Source organism: Polyergus mexicanus, unplaced genomic scaffold (genome assembly GCF_030449975.1).
Source record: "Polyergus mexicanus isolate NDT 795.1 unplaced genomic scaffold, iyPolMexi1.0 SCAF_16, whole genome shotgun sequence".
Classification (NCBI taxonomy): domain Eukaryota; kingdom Metazoa; phylum Arthropoda; class Insecta; order Hymenoptera; family Formicidae; genus Polyergus; species Polyergus mexicanus.
This window is the reverse complement of record NW_027223336.1, coordinates 4,688,224-4,710,108: the sequence shown is the minus strand read 5'-3', so window position 1 is coordinate 4,710,108 and position 21,885 is coordinate 4,688,224. Positions and strand designations below refer to the sequence as shown.

The 21,885-nt window shown below is 28.7% G+C and overlaps 1 protein-coding gene across 2 annotated transcripts in view; it reads left to right on the top strand.

Annotated features, from left to right (window-relative positions):
* The window catches only part of LOC138940167 (LIM and SH3 domain protein F42H10.3-like), a 48,008-nt gene that overhangs the window by 6,117 nt on the left and 20,006 nt on the right, over positions 1-21,885 (top strand). For both annotated transcript variants that reach the window (XM_070308754.1, XM_070308753.1), the window contains exon 2: positions 17,395-17,489. In XM_070308754.1, the coding sequence (XP_070164855.1) occupies positions 17,395-17,489 (95 nt within the window). The remainder of the gene's footprint in view (positions 1-17,394; positions 17,490-21,885) is intronic.

Genomic DNA, 21,885 nt, shown 5'->3' with positions numbered 1-21,885 from the left:
TTTGCAAGCTCATAAATTGATAAACAATATTTAGTCGGAAAATAGTTAATTTCCTTGATTTTAAATATAGTTCTTTCTTGTTCCACAGGGAGATGTGGGGCGTTTTTATGCTTTAAGGACATGAGCTCAAAAATTAAAACCATATTAGTTTGAAAACTCATAAACAACTCCTAATTCTACCGCAAAGATTGATTAAATATTTGTATTTTTAAATAGTGAGGGGGGGGGGAGGGGCTGAGTCGATTTCGACAAATTTCGGCAAATTATATAGACAAGAATGTGTGTGAAATTGGCGTATCATTTCGTGGAAACTCAAAAATAATTAATAGTTCCGGCTTTATTTTCAATAGTTCTAGAGTTCTTTAAGGTTTAAACAAATGGTTCCAGCCATTAAAGCATCAAAAATGCCTTAAGACAAACTGAGACGTTAAGTTCATCAGTCTTACTTTGTCCTACAACATTTTCCTTATCAGTAATTGTCAGAATTGAAAAGATTTATAGTTCTATATGAGTTCTAGAAAGAGTTCTACTTTTTTAAAACTTCTTTTAAAAGCAAAAAAATATTAATTTAGTTGAAATAAAGACAAGCTTTATATCTATAGGTATAGAGATGAAATGCCATTCTATTTTCGAGAGTTCTGTTTATTCTAAAGCAGTTCTGATATAGTTCTGGGCATTCTTTCAGAGAGTTCTGAGAATAAAAACAATTAGAAATTTTTTTAAACAATTATTTTGCCCCTAAAACGTATATCTTCATGTATAAAGATGAAATGCTGGTCAAAAGTTCTGTTTATTATAAAAATATTTAATTACCAAGAATACAGGATTTTTTGAAGAAGTCAAAATATTTTTTCTGAAAAACAATTATTTTTTTTATACTAATTGATTTGTCTCATTATTCTGTACATAAAAGTATTATGGTAAGATTATCGAAAACTAAATATTTTACAAGATATTTTATTTTTTATATCAAAATATGTCAGATATAAGATATAAAATAACTTAAAAAATACTTAATGAAAAAATATTTTATTATAGTATTTTAAATAGCTCTCGAGATAATCTATGAAAGATAGAGGGTTTTATTTTAAAAAATTGACTTGGGCACTATTGGATCCAACACGGACTCCCAATCCAAAATCTAATAAGATCATCTATTGGCTTTCTTCAATCTTACAACTTTTGTCTGAAATATTTTTCTCTAAAATGCATTGTTCAAAAGATATTTGAGATTGTTATTTAGAATGGGACACCCTGTATATGTATGTATATACATATGTATATATCGTTTAAATATAATTTATAAATATAAACTTATCTAGGAAAAATATAAAATAATTAATCTTAAAAAAAACGCGTTATGTCAGGAATTTACTGTAATATTTGCAGTAGAGAGAGAGAGAGAGAGAAAGAGTGTGTGTGTATGTGTGTGTGTGTGTTTATTTATTTTTAATGATACTTATTATTTAAACGCAAATTATTATTAAGAAAAATTTAATATGTTTAGGTTTAAAAAATTAATCGATTATTGTTGCTACTGTCACAATACATAAGATAAGACTATTGCATATGTAAAATAAATATGACTTTATCGTAAATAATCACGTTTAATGAAAGATAAATTCATTAAAAGACCTATCACATAAAATTAATTATTCGGAAAAAACAATATTAATTTATTTAATATTACTTTAATATTACATGGTATATCAATTGATTTTTTCTAGCGGTTGTTGTCAAGATGTTGAAAAGCTTGAGCATTAAAACAGATTAAAATTTTTTCTGCGATAAATTATAGGATGTACCGTTTTTGCTTAGTTCCGCTCACTGAGTCGTCCTCAGTTCCATTCGCCGTGATATTCTTTGTCTTGTTTATCCTTACGTTGAATGACCGATGTGAGCAGTTTCTTTATATAGGGTGTCCCAGACCACCCGTACATCCCTTTTAAAATGAAAATAAATGGCTTTTATTAAAAATCGCGAACATCTTTTAAGTAAATCGGATATGCTCTATCGAATGGTGGTATTTTCAACTTTTGATTCCGACCGGAAATACGCCATCCGGACTGGATGTTGAATTTTTTGAAGGGAACATGGTATTTTTTATTACAGATTCGAATTGTACGTGAAAAAAATAAGAAACTTTTGTATCAAATATTTTTTCTGAAAGTGTCTATGTCAACCTTAGAATTGACCTTGAAAGTAACTGTGATGAAATTATGAACTTCAAATGTTCTTGTGGCGTAAATAATGACAAGGATGTGTGTGTGCTTGCATGTACGGTATCTTATGAACGTTCGCATACACGTTTCTGAGTAAGTAGGGTGGTACATATGTTCAAACAAAATATTTAAAGTGAGCACCATTCGCTGCGACGTTAGGTTGCTTTCAAGATCAATTTTAAGGTTAGAGGCACTTTCAGAAAAAACAAACTATTGATACAAAAGTTTCTTATTTTTTCACGTACATTTCTAATCTGTAATAAAAAAATACTATATTCCCCTCGAAAAATTCAACTTCCAATCCGGATGGTGTATTTCCGGTCGGAATCAAAAGTTGAAAATGTCGCCATTCGATAAAACATACCCGATTTACTTAAAAAATATTCGCGATTTTTTATGAAAGCCATTTATTTTCATTTTAAAAGGGGTGCACGGGTGGTCTGGGACATCCTGTATGTAGAAAGAAAAAGAAAGAAAGAAAGGAGAAAGAGAGACTCTTCTTGCATATCAATTGCGTTTACTAAAGAGTTCCAATTTAATAATAATATTAAATATTTTTTTCATTAATTGACTATACCCGAGAAAGGCGTATTTTTACATATCAGCTCAACTGACATACAATACATTAAAATTTTAATAGAACAACGGCTTTAGTTCTCATTTTAGTTCAATATATCATATATATGAGACATTGATTGATTTTCAAAAGTTTTATTTATTCTAAAACAATTAGTACATATAGTTCTGTACATATATTATATAAATAACACCGTTCAACAAAAAATGACTTTTTTCGAACACCGAAACGGGACTAGTCGTTTCTTATAGTTTTTTGGACGCTGAACACGAATCCGGTTTTTAAATTGCTCCATCGCGTCAAAATTTTGAAAAAATTGTAATTAAAGTTGCAAAAAAGTGTTATTTTCACGAACTTTGTCATATTATAGTTACAATATGTGACGTGTTGGAGAAGTTTTATTACAATCAAAATAAAGTATGTTAGGACTCTCAATCTTCAAAAGGAATTTTTGGTGTCGATTATGGTTAATAAGAGACCCGTGATTATATATAAATATAGGGTGTATACAGAAGTTAACTATGACTTAGATCATTCATGATTTACCAAATAGCTTTCTCAATTATTATTTAAACTTAAGAGTTTTTTAGGTTAGTGAATATGAATTCAGTGTCAAAATTATCAAATTCAAAATGGTGGGCTCAAATGTTTAGATTGCAATCTAAACATTTTTTTAAGTTTTGACATCCGCCATATTGAGTCCAGCATTTTGAATTTAACAATTTTGACATTGAATCCAAAATTATGTAAAAAACTTTTAAATTTAAATAAATAATCTAATTGAAAGCTATTTAGTAAATCGTCAATGACCTAAGTCATGTCTGTGAATGTGGTACGACATTCTACGAATTTCAAAAAAATACTAAAAGTTCTAATTTCTAAGCACTTTTCATGGTTCTACAGTTCTTGATAAAAATTAAAAAGAGTTCCGCATTTCTTATATTAAAAAATCGAAATTGAATAAATGTCGTACTAACTTCGCGAATCTAGCACGACACCCTTCCTTCTAAAGTACTAAAACGCGTTGAATATTATCAGTTTTGATAAGAGTTTCGGATAGTTCTATTCAAGTTCAGGACACATATATGCAATTTCAGATCAATATTCCACCAATTAAAAATTTTTAATTAATTTTTAATATCCATGCCCAACATGGCATTTGATTTTTTTATCGTGCTGATGATTTTCTGCAGTTTTAACCATTGTTTTCGACAGTTCTATAAGAGTTCTATGTTTTAGAAACATTTTTACAGAGAATTCTGAAATTATTAATTTTTAAACAATTTTTAACGATTACGTCCAGCATAACACATATTAACACTTAGTGAAAATGTGTCGATGATTTTCCGTAGTTCTAACGGTAATTTTCGACAGTTCTAGAAAAGTTCTATGCTTTAAAAACATTTTTACATGAAGTTCCGACTGGTTATTATTTTTTAAACAATTTTTAACAATTACCCCCAGCACGACATTTCATAAAAATGTCATACTGATGATTTTCCGCAGTTCTAATGGTTTTCTTTAATAACTTTTATACTAGAGATGTGCAAACAAAAATAAAGAAAGGGCATTCATATGCAAACAAATATGCAATCGAATCATATAAAAATACTTAATTATTTCAAAGTTAACCAGTGGCACATAGAAAAACTTAAGTAGTAAGACTGAAGACTTAAGAATTTCATCCATACGGAATTTTCAACGTTGCTTACGTTTCAATATGACTGCCTTACTATTCGATTATAATTGGTCAAATCGCTTACATCTTAAGTCTTACTGTTTAAGTTTTTTTATGTGCCCGGGCTCTAACATCGAGGAGGCTAACTTCATCCATCTCTTCGTATATTATAATATTTATTTATACGTAATATATTAAACTACTCTACGTACATATCATTCAAGATAACATACAACGAAAAGTGGTAATTATATTTCTTTTTTTTCTATTTACCATAAGATTACCATAAGATTATTTATAAAGTGATTTACGCATTTTGCATGTAGATCATTATTTACGCTAGAGTTTATGCCTGTTCTTATCGCATGTTCTCCATGTCTTATGAAATTACGGTCGCAAGTTACAACTGCATTTCTCCCGTTCTTTGGAAGAGACTGAAGAAAAAGAAAAGATAAATGGAAGAGAGTGGCACTGTATAAAGAAAAATTGAGACAAGACGCATTGCGCTACACGGTCATAATAGATATAAGAGATAAAGGCGAAAAGGTTCAATGAAGGAAAATGCTCGTTCTTAACTGGCCTCTTTCTCGTCGAATAAAATCTCACCATAAGATAGCGGGTACTTTTGCTCTCTCTCTCTCTCTCTCTCTCTCTCTCTCTCTCTCTCTCTCTCTCTCTCTCTCTCTCTCTCTCTCTCTCTCTCTCTCTCTCTCTCTCTCTCTCTCTCTCCCCCCCCTCTCCCTCTCCCTCTCCCTCTGTCTCCCTCTCTCTCCTACCCTTCTTGTCTCCCCCCCCCCTCTTTTTTCTTTTTGTGCATTACTTTTCAATGGTTAAGCTAGTCGGAATTAGAGAATGATCTCTTCGATTAATTTTTTTGTTCTCAGACGAAATATCTATAGTTTCAATCCCATATCTCTGATATTTTTTTAAATGAACAATTAATTCGAGATACGTTTGATTCCCTTCTCTGTATGAATAAAAAATTCTATATATAATGTTTTGCAAGCAAATATTAATTGTATTGTTCTCATTAATATATATTCTTGTACATTTTTTTGATTATTATAATTAACAATAGTATTGTAAAAATATTTATTACTATTTAAAAAAAATATAACTAATGTAAAAAGATTGTGATGCAGGATAAAAAATGGATAAAATATTGATACTTCAGGATGTTTAAATTTATTAGATTTTCTATATTATTTTTATTTTTTTATCTCACGTTATGCAAACTGCATTCTATGCGAGAATGCGTCTCCATGGTGATTGATTTACATTCTATTAACAAAAAGAAGTCTATTTGTTTTTTTTACAATTAGATAAGAAACTTCAATCTCTTCTCTTGTGTATAATAAGAACATATTATTTAATTGCAAATAGTTGTTATTTTAAACGTGATCTTTTGGTTTTAACATGTTTAATTATTATTTTTTTAAAAGAGATATGTAGGGTGTCTTAATTTAAAAGATCCACACAAATATTTCAAAAATTTTGCGTTATCTTAAAAAATGTTTCAAATAAAAGTTGTAGTATTTCGAGAGAGACATAAGTTGATATTATAGTAATGTTTGTAGATGGCGATTGTCAAGGTTATTTCAAGATCAGCATTATTTTTTTTAATGGAAACCTTAATTTTTTTATCGCATATTTTTATAGTCCTTCTTAAGACCTTTTCAAAACATTATAGTAAAGTATTTATTTATTAAGTATTTTTGGAATTATCTTATATCTTAATCTGACATATATTTTTATATAAAATATAAAATATTTTATAACATATTTAGTTTTTGATAACCTTACTGTAATACTTTTATGTACAGAATAACGAGACAAATCAATCAGTATAAAACAAAATAATTATTTTCTAGAAAAAGTACGTAATTATTTACAATATTTTTTAAATATTTTTATTTCTTTCCTTTTTTTCTTTTCCTCTTTTTTTTACATCAATGATTCATCTCATTATTCTGTGTATAAAAGTATTACGATAAAATTATCAAAAACTAAAAATATTTTACAAAATATTTTATTTTTTATATCAAAATATATCAGATTAAGATATAAAATAACTCGAAAATACTTAATGAAAAAATACTTTATTATAGTGTCTTGAAAAGATCTTAAGAAAGACTACAAAAATATGCGATAAATAAAAAGAGTTTCCATTAAAAAAAATAAAGTTAACCTTGAAATAATCTTGAAAATCGTTATCAACAAACGTTATTATAACATCAACTTATGTCCCCCTTGAAATACTGCAACTTTTATTTGAAATATTTTTTAAAATGTCGCAAAATTTCTGAGATATTTGTGTGGATTCTTAAAAATAGGACACCCCGTATTATTTCACAGTTATTGAAAATACTGCAATTCCAATATCTTTTTTAATACATTTACTTTAACTATCATAAGAGCTAAAATTTTCATTATGATATTAATATATGTATAGATATGCACATGTAATATATATATATATATATATATATATATATATATATATATATTTTTTACATCTTAAGTAGATAATAAACAGATGATTTTAACTTTTTCGGACATTTATCTGCCCAATTTCTAAACAATTAATCCAATATTTGAATTCCCTATGTTGAAATGGACTAGAAAGAACTGATAGAAATAATTATATATTTAATCTTTTAGAAATTGCTCTTTGCAAACTTTATATAATTCTCAAGACTGAAAATGAAATACGAGATGGATGCATAGCGCGTCGCATAGCGATAAACAAACGGAGTAGCAGCTGAATACTATTTTTTGTAAAATTTTTGAAATGTTGAGCACAGTAACATTTTTCATGAAATATTAAATAAATAATAATTTTAGATATACGAAAACGTTTACATCAAATCTAATTATTAAGATTAAACGATATTAATATGTTATCAATTAATTGCCAGATAACACATGTTGGTATGTCCTCTGGAAATCCAAAGGACATCCAATATAATATAGACAGATATCCTACAGACATCTTATGGTTATCCAGTGGACATTTATGGGACATTAATATTTATTATAATACTTAAGATTTCTAAATTATATTAAATAACCTACATAACTGAAAGTAATCATGTATGCATATTAAATTTTCATAAAATATATTTATAATGATACCTTAAAACATCCTATAAATGTTCTGAACCGTTCTGAACATATTCAGGATGATCCTGAGGATGTCTTGTGCTGTCTGGGTTACGTCCTATATAATATATTATTATGTACATTATTACGTATAGAGTATAGAGAGAAATGGGTTAAATAAAAGTTGCATATTTTTAATACAAAATGGATCAAATAGAATTTTTCTGGGTGAGGATATTTCGGAGATTTCAAGCTAGTTTCTAATTTTTTAAATGGAATTATATATATTTTTTATAGCGGGATTTTTTAGTATATTATTTTTTTTAATGCAATTATTGTTTAGTCAAGTTCTGATGGTGATTTGCAAGAAAAATAAAATAACTAAAAGAAATCATTACCGTCTAATGTTAGCTTTACTTATTTTACATCATTTGCTATATTGTTTTTCTTTGAATTTTTTACAAAAGGTACTGTAATCTTTTGAAATGGTTTAACAATATTGTTAAAAATACGAGATGGGTGATTTATATGAGATGTTTTTGCATATAAACTTTCTACATGTTTGGCATATTTTTGAAATATTCGTAATAGATTGATATTATATTTACTTTTTTTTTGTATATTTTTGTGGTATTAATGTATATTTTATAATATAGATTGAAAGATTGTACAATATAACACAACAAATGCCTAACAGATGCTAAATATCTTCAAAACAAAATAATACATTTTTATCTGCTTATATTTTACAACATCGTCGATATTAAAGATATTGTGACCGTACAATAGTAGCAAAAAATTATCAAAATTTAAAAAGAAAACATGTTTCTTATGTTTATACTGTTTGAAAAATCAAATAAATAAATCCGGATTATAAAAACAATTAAAGTATTACAAAATAATATAGTTTTTGACTCTTTGTAAAAGAAAATAATTGCAATTAATATTTTTCCTAATTTATGACAAAAACTTTTGATTATGAATACCTCTTGTGAAATCAACTGCAAGAAACAGAAGAAACGATTTATTTGTAGCAAGAGAGAGAGAAACAGATAATATTTTTCTACAATTTTTAGCAAATAACTTTTAAATGAATAAATGGATCTAAATCAAGTTTTGCTCAAATATTTATTAAAGTTTTCTTAATAATATATATGTAAATTTCTATTTCGTTGGCAATGTTTATTGTCAAATTTATCAATAAGTGCTACAATATGCGATTTTCCATAAGAATCAGTAGTAACTTTAAACTTAAATAATTTCCAAACTGTTAAGAGAATTATGCTTGGGATTTACGCAGATATTCAGAAGAAATAGTAGAACAGTCTACTACATTTTCATGTTTTTCAAAGTTTTGACATCTGACACATAAATTTTTAATTGTTGTTATTAGATTGAATATATAAACAAAACTCTAATTAGTAAGAGAATGATAGTTTCTTATAATTTTATTTTTTCTGAAAACTATGAGTCACATCACACACAACAATCTATAATGTTTGCATCCAGAAGAAATGTACTACAATTCTGTTATAAAACATGTTTTTATTTAGAAAATCAAAAAACATCTTTCCATTTCCGAAACACCTCCAGCTAGAAAGATTTTACTTGATCCACACATTTTATGTTCAAAACCATGAAACTTAGTTTTAACCTTGTTTTTACAGATAATAACATTGACGTAATACATTAACAATTTACATTGACTGTAAATCAAGGTAATAATTTTAAGAATATCTCAACTGCATGTGGGTATAACTGTTATATAAAATATTAATATATTTTTTTAAAAATTTGATGTTAGAAATGTATTAGTTATATAAGCAACATGTTGTATTATATATATTATGTAATATACTATTAATATATTATACTATAATATATAAATATATAATATATTGTAACTTATAATATATTGAATAATTTCTACATAATTTTTACGAATCAATTTATTATTTTGCTTTAATTTATTTTTGAATTTATATCTGAGAATAAGATAATTTTCAATGTTGAGTATAAAAATGATATATAATATTCGGTATCTAAATATATTTACATATAGCGTTCGACTTACAAAGAAACCGCAATGAATCTCTGTTGCATGGCTTTTGCTTGCGCGATTTTAACAAGTCAGGTTCCAATCTGTTGCTTTCCTATCGTTCAAGAAAATCGCGACAAAATATTCTGCAGACAACATACTTGTGTATTTGTTGACAGAGGCAAGTTTTACGCATTTATATCGATATATGTTAAAATTACCATATTTCTTGGTCTTTTTTTTGTACAAACGATATCGCTGGATTATCAGTTTATTAATATTTATCATGTTTAGTATCAAAAGAGAAATAATAATGTTTTCTGAATATATTCTATATATTATTTATAAAACTGTTATTGCTGTCAATCAAGTGCTTTTGATTCTTTATTTATTCATTATATTATAATACTCTTTGCATTCAATTATCTACAATCCGAATAAGTGACTGGACCTCTCACTTTTCCCGATCCACTGATTTTAAATCATTAAATATGGTTGCTATGCCAACGATGCGAAATGGCATCCGGTTGTTTCTCAATGTCGATTGCGAAGGCATGAATATGATACCATACAGAGATACGCATTTCATGCGTTATTCTCTAAAGGCGCGGAATAAACGGGACTATCGTTATGTGCAATAATAATCTTTTTTTTTTATGAATGACATATTTATTTCTAATCTATAATATCATTACGATGAGTGTTCTGTCAAGAATCACATTGATAAATGATGAATATGAAATAATCCAACAATGCTCTGCTTTTACTAATACGGTAACTTTGCGATAATACGCGAATTCTAATCAGATAACTATGTAACACGGAGAGAGATATTACAAAGTAAAGATTATCATCCGATTGTCATTACTCCACCGACTGCCACTTCCTCGACAATTCACTACATAGTCGAACTTTTACTGTTGATGACAGAGTCCTGATTTATAAATACCATCCTTCCTTTTTAAATAAAAATATATTTTTGTGCCTCACGAATAATCTTTTTTCTCAAAAAAAAAAAATTATTGAATAGATTTCATTCAATAAAGTATATTTTGCTTTGTTTCATAAATATTTGAAGACTTCCAAATGTAACATTTAATACAAAAAAATAATAAAAAAGAGAATATTTTAGAATTAATTTCCTTCTTCCCCTTCCCTCCATCTTTTTCCTCCTTCTCCCCCCCCCCTCTACAGGGTGTCTTTTTAATCTTAACAGCCAAATATCTCAAAACCTGTAAGTTTTAGAAGGAAACTTTTTAGACAAAAGTTGTTTGGTTCTGAGGAGGAAAGGAGATCGAAATATTAGTTAGACGTTGGATGGCATTGTTAAGGTCATATCAAGGTTACATTGAATTTTGTAATTTGATTGTAATAAAACATATACGCACAAATTACTGCGCTTGATTGCCTTTTATTTTCTTTGTATGATATTGTATATTCATAAGAGCCTTTATTAGTTAATTTAAAAAATACCTTGTAAATAACTATAATTACATACAGTAATTACATACTTTTTCTTGAAAACAATTATTTTCTTTATACCAATTGATTTATCTCATTATTCTGTACATGAAAGTATTACGATAAGATTATCGAAAACTAAATATTTTACGTTTTATTTTTTACATAAAAATATGTCAGATTAAGATATAAAATAACTCAAAAAATATTTAATTAAATATTTTATTATAGTGTTTTGAAAAGCTCTTGAGATAAGCTACAACAATTTGTAATAAAAAATAGAGGTTTTCATTGAAAAAAATTAAGTTAACCTTGACCTGACCGTGGTCGGGTCAATGCCACGATCAATTAGATATTATCGTTCAATGCGTCTTTGTAAACCTACGACTTTTATCTAAAACTTTCTTTTCAAAATTGCATTGTTTACGAAATATTCGACTGTATTCAGACTTTTGGTCCACCTTGTATATAGTGTGGTGTGTGTGTGCGTGCGTGTGCGTATTGTGTGTGTGTGCGTATTGTGTGTGCGTGTGTGTGTGTGTGTGTGCAGCAGTTGTAAACAAAATAACTTGCAAAACAAGAGCTTTTATTGGTAAAAAACATTCCGAAATCAGATGAAAATACTCGATAAAAAAAGCCACTGTACAATGTTATTCTCTAGATGCAAACTTATCAGATTTATGCAGTCAGAGATAACTCTGTACATTACATCTTATAAATTAATAATCTGCACTATATCTTACAAATTAAAAACAAACTTATATATACATACATTCAGAGATAATTAATGAACATGTGTTTTCTAAGAATTATAATAGTGTAAGAAATAATTTAATTATTCTTTACTTACAATTAGTTGTAACTCTTTATTTTTTGGTATAATAAAAAATTTAAATTAATTACATCACAAATCTTTACACAAATTGTATTTTTTTTTTCTATACTATCATATTAAAATTTAATTGCAACATATCGAACGATAAAACATGAAATTGCTCCAAATTACGAGCATGTCTCGAGCGGTCTAACAATACACTCGTGTAATCGTAATATACATATGTTTCGCAGATACATATATTGCGCCGCACCATAAAAATAAAGTATCGCTGCATTCATTACTGATCGTATTCCGGCATTGTCTCGTGAAATGACATCTGCGACTTGGTCTCCGCATAGTTTAGAAATCAATACGTGCTGCGTTTCATGAAAAAGAAAGAAATTCCTTCGATGTTGTATTTAATGCACGGCTATTCGTCGATACTTTGCGGAATTAAGAAAGTTTCATTGTCCGATGAAACTTTTTATTCTCTTTGCAATGTTTGTTTTTAGCGTTGACACGATTAAAGTCGCATTTATTTATTGCTTCGATTTATCTTCCGGTTCTTTAAGATTAAGATAAGATAAATGCTGAAGTTATTGACTTTATCGCATAATTATTGTAATCAACTGAGATAATTTTAATAAAAAGAATTGTTTTTATATTGATATATGTTCTAGTAAATAAGTCATTTTTTTCTTTAAGATTATTTTTCAAAGAAATATGAGAGAAATGTCCAATGACTATTGTTATTTATACGAAGTTTAATTTAAAGTTCTCTCATGAAATTGTTTTATGAATCCATTTTATTTGCCCCCACGATTGTTGCCTTACATGTGGCTCTTGAAAGGATCATTAAAACACATTGCCTTTCAACTTCTTGCTTGCTATTTTGCAATAGAAAGGAAGTTCTATGAGAAAATCGCGGGCCGTTTGCGATTGTAAAGTGTAATGGAAACGCAACTAGTGAGTATCTTTGGAAGTTTTTGGATATTTTCTCTGAAATTTTTCTTAAATGTTACACAACTTATATTATCTTCATTGTACTAATTTATTTTGTTATTGTGCAAGAAGATATCAAATAGTTTGAAGATAATTCTTTCATTTTCTAACACGGGATGTAACAAAGAGGTTTCAAAGTAGTCTCATTTTATAATAATGACGAGATATCTTATGACCTTTGTGAAATTGACTCCCCATTTTTTAAATTTAAAAAGATATTGGAGTTTTGAGTGTCCCCCAAAGAATTCTATCGATAACTATTAACATTCGAAGCGCTATGAAAATTTTTTACCCCTATGGAACTTATCGTTAAAAAAATTTCGGATTCGTGATTTCAACTAGCGAGAACATATTTATTTTGTAGCGTTTTGAGTGTTAATAATTATCGATAAAACTTTTTGGTGGACTGCCAGAACTGTCAACAGAACTGCCGGTTACCCAGAAAAATGTTTACCCCTTAGACTTAGAAAATGTTTGAAGTTTATAAAAACGAAAATTTTTATCGGTAACGGGTAGTTTTATTGAGAGTTTTGATAGTTCTTCAAAGAGTTCTATTCAATTATCCTTAACAACTTAAGTGTTAAAATTGATAACAAAAAAGTTATACCGCCTTAAAGTTGCGAAAAATGTGAAATTCCCCCCGTATCTTCAAGTGCTATTTTCGGTACCCTTATTAACTTGACCACCATGAAAAATCGGGTTCGGCTATAGTGCATAATTAAGTCTTAAATTGTTCCTAATTTATTGCTCTAAGCGCGAATTTATTACTTCTACCCATTAGCAGGAAAATCAAGAGACACGGTAGTGTCTCGCGCCAAGTCACGCGAAGCAAAGACCGAAAAAATTTCTTTCACTTAAATATGTTCCACTATTTTAATCACATTACAATTTGGTACAATGTTTAATATTAGAAATAATAATAAATAAATTTTGTATTAGTTGGCGCAATATTTTTATTATATATTATATTATACAAGAGTAAAGTACATGAACGCAATTAGTTGCTGTCATGATTTTGATCTCAAAATGTTTTCCTAATTTATTGCTCTCAAGATATACAATATCGAATTTATTGCTCAACGTTTAACTTAGGAAAATCCATTTCTTCATGATATATTAATTATATTTTCCAAAATAAACGATATCCAACGATTTAAAAGTTATTTGAACCTGAACAATCTCCATCAAAAACTTTTACAAGACTCGACAAAATTTTTTTTTTTTTTAATTTTAGTAGTTCTCGCATTATTATGGTTAGTATTATTGCAAAAGTTATAAAAATAATTATTACTGAACAAAAAGCGATTTGATTAATAATTAAAAAGTTATTCGACTCTGAAAAACCTCGATATCGATTTTTCAAAGTATCGATACAAATTATTTTGAAGAATTCCAATCATTCCAGCACTAGATTTAGTTACTATTTTGTAAGCTATGAAATTAATCCTAATGATCAAAAGCGATTTGATTAATAATTAAAAAGTTATTCGACTCGGAAGAACCTCGGTACCGATTTTTTCAAAATATAGATAAAAATTTTTTTGGGGAGTTCCAATAGTTCCCGCGCCAGATTTGATTAGTATTTTATAAGTTATGAAAGTAATCTTAATAACCGAAAGCAATCCGATTAATAATTATCTTACTTGATCGTAAAAAATTTGGACAAATTTTATTGATACTTTGAAAAATTAGAGACCGATATTCTTTAAAGTCGAATAATTTTTTAATTATTAATGGAATCGCTTTTGGTCATTAGAATTACTTTTATAATTTTTAAAGTACTAATCAAATCTGGCACGGGAACTATTGGAATTCTTCAAAATGATTTTTATCGATACTTTGACAAAATCGGCATCGAGGTTCTTCCGAGTCGAATAACTTTTTAATTATTAATTGAATCGCTTTTGATCATTAGGATTACTTTTATAACTTTTAAAGTACTAACCATATATCCTGAAATTGTTACAATAGAAGTTGAAATCTGAACATCGTGTTATGGAACGATGATTATTTTAAAGTTGTATTTTTAAGTTCTTGTTGCAAAAATTGTTTTAAAATTATCAGGAACTCTTAGAAATATATAGAGAAATTGTAATTAATCATAAGAACTAATAAAAAAAATTTTTTTTATTAATTTTTAAAATTTTTTTGCAAAATCAAAAATATTTTTTATTTATCAGGAACTCTAGATGAGGTAAAAACAAAGTAAACGAGTTGTTCAGAACTATTTGAACTCTTGAAATCGAGTGTGAAATTAGTACCCCATTTTTTAAATGCTATTATAATGACATAAATCGTCGAAACTCTTTTAATTATTATTAAAAAACTCTAAAACTCTTCAAAAAGAAGCTGAAACTCTAATTGGAACTACAAAATTTTTATATCGGAGTGCTAACTTCACATGCCCGAAAATATTTGCCGAAAATTGGCCAGCTTTGACTGTCGATCGCTTCATGAATAATTATCGACGAATGATTTTTTTCAAAATGAAACTTGACGTCTCTACTTTAAGATACCTCTATTAATGTACCTCCATTTTTTGCACGCGATACACTCAGGAATCCTTGTAACCCCTGAAATTTAATGTTTGACATACTGAAAATTGCAAAGTTTGACGGAATGCACGGACGTGAAAAATTTTTTTTCGAGGACGCCACTTGCATCGTCGTAAAGTTCAAATCTTCCACTTCAATTTGAAAAAAAGCGAAGTCATTACGATTCTTTTTCGCAAAGTTACAGCCCTTCAAAATTACCGTTGGCTTTTGGGCCAAGTACCGGCCGGCGAGTTTAATGACTGGAAGCTATAGTGGAGTTATGGCAATAGTGTTTGTGGACACACACGCGCGTGCGCGCCCGTTTTTCAGCTCCTGGCTCGTGTTTTGACCAGTCATTAAATCTGCCGGCCAGTACTTGGCCCAAAGGCCAAGAACAACGGTAAGAAGAATTTCGGCAAATATTTTCTATGCCATAATTTTTTGAGCAGTGTATATTGCGAAATCTAAGATTAAAAGTTGCTGTGTTAAAACAAATCAGAAAAATTAATGATCCAATCTTACCATATACGCTTCAAACACTTTACATTGCTTAATTTTATTTGAAGCATTTTAACGTAGCTTCTATGATACTTGTGAATAAGATTATGAGAGGATGATTATGCATAGCTGTTACATTGTAGCAGACATATTTGGCTAATGCTCGTCTTACGCGAACATTGTAATATGCGAACGCCATTTACCCTATTTATCAATGGCAAATTGAGTATGATGCAGCAGGGCTAAGAGATCTAACTAAATACCGTTCAACCTCTTTAAAAATGAAGGAAGAGTAGGGGAAATTATAATAATCACGCTTTATTATTAACCCGTCTGCAGGATCTTATCTCGGATATTAAAAAATCGTATTTCTTATCCTTATCGGCTCGTAAACTTCGCGAATCAATCCGAAGTGCATTGTTATTGGCATATGATTATTTTTCGAAACAGAACGCAAGAAGTCATTAATAGTAATTTATGGAGTTATTGGCAACTAATAATAAGGATAAGGTTATAAAGATCATCTCCTCTTTACCTGCAGAATGAAATGGCTAGAAAATCTTTTTCTTTTTGTTTAACTTTGTTTAGAACAGAGTAATTAATTCTTATTTGTTCCTATATTTTTGTTTTACTATTTTATCCTTCGCAAAACGATTTTATGATATGCGTATATACGCGATATGCAAAATGATGTTACGATATGTTCATGATTGTACGCAATTATTAATATAAACTTGAGAAATCTCACGGTCTGCGAATAATTTGGTCAAACGTTCGTTTCAATGTGCATCGATTAACAATAGACGGAAACTATCAATGAATTTTATTTATTATCATGTTAAAAACTGCTGACGTAATATTATAATACTTTCATCTTATACAATTAATAGAGCACGAAAATTATTAATTTTGAATGTTAAATACAATATGTGTATCTCATTATTTTAAAAATCGTACTGTTTTCGTATTAATATAATTATCATTGAGATATTGAATTCATAAGAATCCGGATAAAGAATGCACATATCATTGTCGTTACTGTTATCATGGTCGATATTGTTTATCATTATTTATGCCGATGTTTATTGCAATTCAATAAAATTTCATGAAATTATTTTCGTGACAGTTTTATTACGTTTACAAGTTCGAAAAATAGAAAATGCGCAAAAATAAATACGTAGAATATTCTTAAAATGAGATTTGCTAAAGATAATTTTGTTATATTAGTGAAAAAAATCTATATTTAACATTTATCAATGTAATTATTGAAAGCTAAGATAAAATGTGCTGCATACAGTACAATATCAGATCGTGATTCATAATAAATTGCGTTTTATATTGGTTGAAATTCAAAGTGTACAACTATATTATATATATGTTATTTTCTTCCGCGCTGCTCGTTTCGCAACTGTGTAAGACTGACAAATTGATATGGAATGTGAATAACAGCGTTTCCTTGTTACAGATATGGCACAAGCAATGTTTCAAGTGCCAGGGCTGCGGTATGACCCTGAATATGCGGACGTACAAAGGTTTCAACAAACAGCCATATTGCGAAGCGTAAGTAAAATATTATGTATCTTCGTACTTGTGATTCCCGCCTTCTACGTGATCTCTTGTCTCTCTGACGAAATCCGCGTTCCACTTTATTGCAAAAAGAAAGTTGACCCGTGAAAATTGCTGTCAGTATTACGAGCTGAATTGTGTCATGTTTCTCTTTTTTTACGTCACATAATAAACTGTCTTATATAACCTAAGTTGCGGTGTGACGTAACTTAATATTTGCTAGCGAGAATTATTATCTGAAGAAAAAAAAGAGCTAATGATAAGCACGCGAAAAAGATATGAACGAGTTTACTTTTTGTGTAGTATTTCGCATTCTATATTGTAGTAGAGCTTGATAAATGCTTTATATATTTCGTACGTTTTATAACTATTTTCACAAAACTTTAATATTAATTGATTCCTTTTATTTCTAGTCTTTTATACAATATTATCTCTATCCTTGTTCTGTTAAAATTAAGTAACAATGCGTAAATTATTCTAATATGTTATCTGACAATGAGAGAAAATATACGGATCATAAATGCCTTCTTCATGCAATTCAGAGAATCATCGTATAAAGTATTTATTTAAGATTCCCAACGCATGCAATTTCCAATTTGCTTGATACTCATGCGAATGAAACATTGACATTAGCGATGGTTAATAGCGTGCACACACTTCGCAGATTTCTCTGTCCGACATGCGTGCGTTATAATAACGCGACGTTTAATGTCCAGTAAACAATAGAGAGGAACTCGGGAGAGGAACGTGAAAGCGAAATAGTTGCTGGATCGCAAATCGTTGATAGTTAAACGCATGCCAAGCGTATTGACGCAGCGAAAGCGAACGCACGGTTCTTGCGGTCTCTCGAGGATAATGCATGACAGTTGACAGTCGCGCCTCCTGTCTGTGGAGGATTCTCCTTTTAAAACCTATCCAAGGACTTTTAAACGTGCGCGTGCGCAACTTTTACACACGGTAGCGTAATAGTTTTGCTGACGTCCCACATTTTGCTCGTGTAATATTCTTACCACGTACAATAAATATTATTTTCTAGGCTCTAGAGTCATTTTCTAGGCTCAGGTTCTAGAGTCATTCACTGTAATGATATTTTGTGCGTGATTCGCAAATTAAATGCGCTTTCGTTCAAATAAATTTGAAAGCTATGACACACTGTACGTCATCGTGTACGTTTGAAAATCATCGCGAGACGAAAACTCCTAGCCGTTGCTTTTAATATCTTGATGATAACCCGATGTTTTGCCACATTTCTTACAAAATAAACAACAGCTTATTTTCTTGTTACGGCGAGGCAACTTAATCACGAAAAACAGTAATATCCGTTACTCGATAATACTAATTAGAATTTAGAAATTATAATTCTTCTGAATTATGCTCGTACTACACTCTTTGTATCAAGTTATAAGATCAAGTAGAGAATAAAAGTATTCGAGATAAAAACCGAGAACTGGTTTTCGTTGCTTATTACGTTTCCTTGATCAAGCATGGTTTCTTATTCAGTTCCATCATATCCAGTTCTAAATGTCTTCTTTGAAAACGTGTGTGTTTATAACTCTATCTTTAATAGATAAACATATTATCAGGGTTGGGAAAGTTACTTTATAAAAGTAACTCGTTACCATTACCGTTATTTTTTCTAAAAAGTAACTCGTTACCGTTACTCGTTACTAATTTTAAAAAGTAACTCGTTACCGTTACAGTTACTAAAAAGTAACGAGTCGTTACAATTTCCGTTACTTTTTTACAATACAAACTAATAAATTATTTTGCATAAGAAAAACTTTTAAAAAATTGTAAGCAAGATTTCATTCAAGGTTTATTACAAAATAAATGATTAAATTTTATCGAAATTCTTTATTAATTTTTAATAAAATTTGTTGCTCCATAGTATCATCATTTAAATGCCCTCTTTGTGGTGTTAATACAGAGCCACCGATGCTAAACATTCTTTCTACAGATGCACTGCTTGGTAGAGCTGTATTATATTTAATAAAAAGATTTTTAAGTTTTGGATAGTCGTTTAACATTTCTATATTACAATTATTTGATTTTAAAAACCGTTGCAATTCTTCTTGTTCAGATTCATTTTGCACCGTTTTTTGCTCAAAAATGAAAAAATCATCGTGATCGTCAGATTTTCCAGCTTTTGAAGAATTTTCAGTTGATCGGATTCCCAATAAATCCTCCAAGTAATTTTCAGCACGTTTTCTTTTTTCTCCGGTTAACCAGTTTAACTTAAATTTTGGATGTAAACATGCTGCTATTATTAATTCTTTTGTTTCAAATATTGTAAGAAATCTAAAATCAAATATAGTAAATTAAGCGACATTGTTTGTTTTATTAAAATTAATACTTTTGAATCAATAGTTTAAAATAAAATAATATTTTTCGATTAAATCCTTATTTAAAATTAAATAACATATGTATTAATCAAATTAATAAGTTACCTTTTATTTAAACCTTGCTGAATAGTTTCAACTAATGAATGGCAATCTATAAGGTCAGATTTATTGAGATTTTCTAATTTTCGTTGCAAGGTACTTAGAACTGGTAGTAAATGAGAGCTCTGCTTTTCCGAAAAGATAAAGCTCTCATTGGATATCGCGCGTCGCGTCATCGCACTGGTCTGCAAGAGCCATAAGTTGATCAATCACATTTAAGCATTTTTACAACATAATAAGAATGCTAATTGGTCGATTTGCTTACGGCTTTACGGTTAAGATAAAAATTTTATCACGCACAATAGCAAGAATAATATCTTAAATAAATCAAAAAATTTGAAAAAAGTAACGATAAAAGTAACTGTTAAATTCGTTACTCGTTACCGAAAAATGTAACGAAGTTACTTTTTCCGTTACAAATAAAATTTGTAACGCCATTACCGTTACAGTTACCGAAAAAAAGTAACTGTAACGGTAACGGCGTTACAAGTAACGCGTTACTTCCCAACCCTGCATATTATATCGTACATTAAGATATCAACAGAATTTCTAATTTTAGAATCTTCATTGGGGCGAACGGCATTATAAAATGAAAAAAAGAAAAATGATATAAGACATTTTTATAATACTTTTACTCTCCACTTATCTTACAACTCGATACAAAGAGTGTAGCGCGAGCATAATTCAGAAAGATTATAATTTCTAAATTCTAATTAGTATTGGATATCGAGTATTGGATATTAGTGTTTTTCGTGATTAAATTGGTTTGCCGTAACAGGAAAATAAGCTGCTGCTTATTTTATGAGAAATGTGGCAAAGCGTTGGGTTATCATCAAGATATTAAAAAGACTGGCTAGGAGGTTTCGTTTCGTATAATAGTTATCTATTTATTAATCCAGCAAAACAAATAATAATTATAATTATTTTGTAGTAATATTGAAATACGATTAATCATATGTTTTTTACATTATATGTATCATATTATACGAGTGCTGCTTTAAGAATGTTTTGGCTATACAATAGCAGCAAAAACTATCAAAATTTATAAAAAAACATATTTGTATGTTTATATTGTTTGGAAAGTTAAATAAATAAATCTGGATTATAAAAAGAATTAAAATATCTCAAAATAATATGATTTTTAACGTCTTTATAAGAAAAAATAGTTTTAATTTTTTTTTTTTTTATGACAAAGCTTTTGATCATGAATATCCCCTGAAATTAACTGCAAGAAACAAAAAAAAAATAATTTACAGGCAGATTTCAGGTTACTATAAATATTTTGCTATAAATTTTTAGTAAATAAATTTTAGACGAGTAAGTGGATCTAAATCAAATTTTGCACAAATATTTATTTATTTATTTTGTTAATACATGCGAAAATTTTTATTTTGCTGACAATGTTTTTTTCTTGTCAAATTTGTCAATAAATGCTACAATGTACAATTTTTCATAAAAATCAATACTAAGTTAAATAATTTCCAAACCGTTAAAAGAATTGTGCTCAGGTTTTGCACAGATACTTAAAAGAAATAGTAGAACAGTGAAATTTTCATGCTTTTGTCAATGTTTTGATATATTGCACATACATCCCTAAATGAAGCAAAAAAAAATTACGATTTAAACATTTGAACATTTTGTCTGATAAAACAGTAAAAAATATATATACTGTACAAGAAACACACAGATATATACATATGTATAATTATCTTAATTAAGAGCAAATGTTAAATATGAATCGTTAATAACTCGTCAATACGATCTGTAAGTAATTAGGTTCGTTGAGTGACATAATAAAATTGACTTGGCGTTGTGGTTAATTTTATGGCCTCAACGAATATTAATTGCTCTTTTTTGAGCAATAGGAGATCCCGGGAGGAAGCGTGCGAAGTTTTATAACGTTTTCTTGCGATAATCTCCTAACATCTCTTTTTTTCATTTTTGTATAT